Source organism: Perkinsus marinus, assembly GCF_000006405.1.
Source record: "Perkinsus marinus ATCC 50983 genomic scaffold scf_1104296953708, whole genome shotgun sequence".
NCBI lineage: Eukaryota > Perkinsozoa > Perkinsida > Perkinsidae > Perkinsus > Perkinsus marinus.
The window spans coordinates 1-1581 of NW_003208410.1; the positions used below are offsets into that span (position 1 = coordinate 1).

At 50.2% G+C, this 1581-nt stretch overlaps 1 protein-coding gene across 1 annotated transcript; it reads left to right on the top strand.

The window, feature by feature from the left end:
• Window positions 1-93: 93 nt before the first annotated feature.
• Window positions 94-483, top strand: Pmar_PMAR023190 (hypothetical protein; the record flags this gene model as incomplete). Its single annotated transcript, XM_002776377.1, has 1 exon — window positions 94-483. A coding segment is annotated over one exon (390 nt), but the record flags the coding sequence as incomplete, so codon positions are not given.
• Window positions 484-1581: the final 1098 nt, after the last annotated feature.

A 1581-nucleotide genomic window follows, 5' to 3' on the forward strand; every position in this document is an offset into this window, starting at 1 on the left:
AAAAAGGACAACTTTGACCTCCTCGTGGCCGAGTTGAGATTGGCCTTCGGCTTGGATAGTCTCACGGCGTGGGCGGCGTTCTGCTCGAGAAGAATGGGAGAAACGGAACCTATTGATAATTATGTTGCTAACCTTCGGGTACTATTGGACATAAGTCACCCTCGTCTAGGACAAGGGGCTAAGAGCGAGATTCTACGCAGTCAGTTCGTCTGGGGTCTCCCTCAAGGAACTGCCAAAGCTTTAGTCCTAGCTAAGTATGAGGACGGTACTGTGCCGTTGGAATCCCTCGTTATTCTTGCCAAGGACCATCTTAAAGCTGCGCGCTTCGAGGGGTCGAAGAGCATCGAGATAGCCGCTGCAGCTATGCGTATGCGTGCAGACCAAGGCAAGGGCAAGAGAGGGTGGCATAGGTCTCCTGGCAAGGGCAAAGGTATGGCAAGGGAGGCGGACTATACGGGTAAGGGTCAAGGAGGCAAGGCGGAAGTACGTTGTTGGGGATGTAATGAAAAAGGTCATGTTCGGCGAGATTGTCCCCGGCGGTCAAACGGACCAAGGGCCCACGAGCAGTAACGGATGCTGTCGTGGATTCTAGCCCGGTTCCATCCGGCTTAGCTGCTGCTTGTGCCAACATTGACTGCTCACGTTTACCAATTCTGGATTTTGGTCTACAATCCCCTACATGATGTCAGGGTGTGATGTGAGTGGAAATTCAGCACGATGTTCTGTGTTTGGAAATTTCAAGGTGGAAATTTCCGGAATTTCCAGGAAATTTCCGCCAAGGTGCTTCCAGGCTTCTGCGCTAGCGCGCAGTGGGGATCGAGGAAGTACAAGAGGAGCAAGATCACGAGTTGGAGAGTCGTTTCGTGGGTCCATGCGTTACATTGTCGATTGCGTGTCGCGTTCAGCTCGGGAGCCAATGATGACTCGAAAGGGATGTAGGTGCGTCAATCACGATCACGACTGACGATCCGTCAAAGCAGCTTTGTGAGAGACAGGTTTTCGCTCTTGAAAGACTTTGTTTTTGGGTGGTCGAATTCTGTTCAGTTTCTCGAAGAAATCTGGTTTATCCATGTCTTTGAAGGCTTTCCTGTTATATTGCCTATCTCTTAATGGCACTTTCGTCGCGTAGGAGAAGCTCTGTCTTCGACCCCCGACCACATTACCTGGTGAAAACTCGGGCTGAGCTTGGCCTCCCACCGCTGTAGTACAGGTGCTGTAGTACAGAAGCAAGTATTACTTGCCAAGTAACTAGGTTACTGTAACCCCAAGTTGAACTTCAAGACTTGAACTTAGTTCAAGTTCAAGTTCACCTTGCTTCAAGTTGTTTCAAGTGGCACCTCATGACGCACGACGAACGTGGCGGTCCAGTGGATGATGAACTCGACATGGAAATGCTTGGGATCAAAAGTATATCTCCTTATTACTTACCATGGTATGAATTACTGTGCAGTTGCATCTCCGAGCGTTACAGGCGAGCGAGAAAATAGATGCGCTCGACGGAGCGAGGTGAATTGCCATGAATCGCCATGCGAAGACTTGTAATCGCTCGCCTTGATGATCGATTCCAGCCGTTGGGGCTTT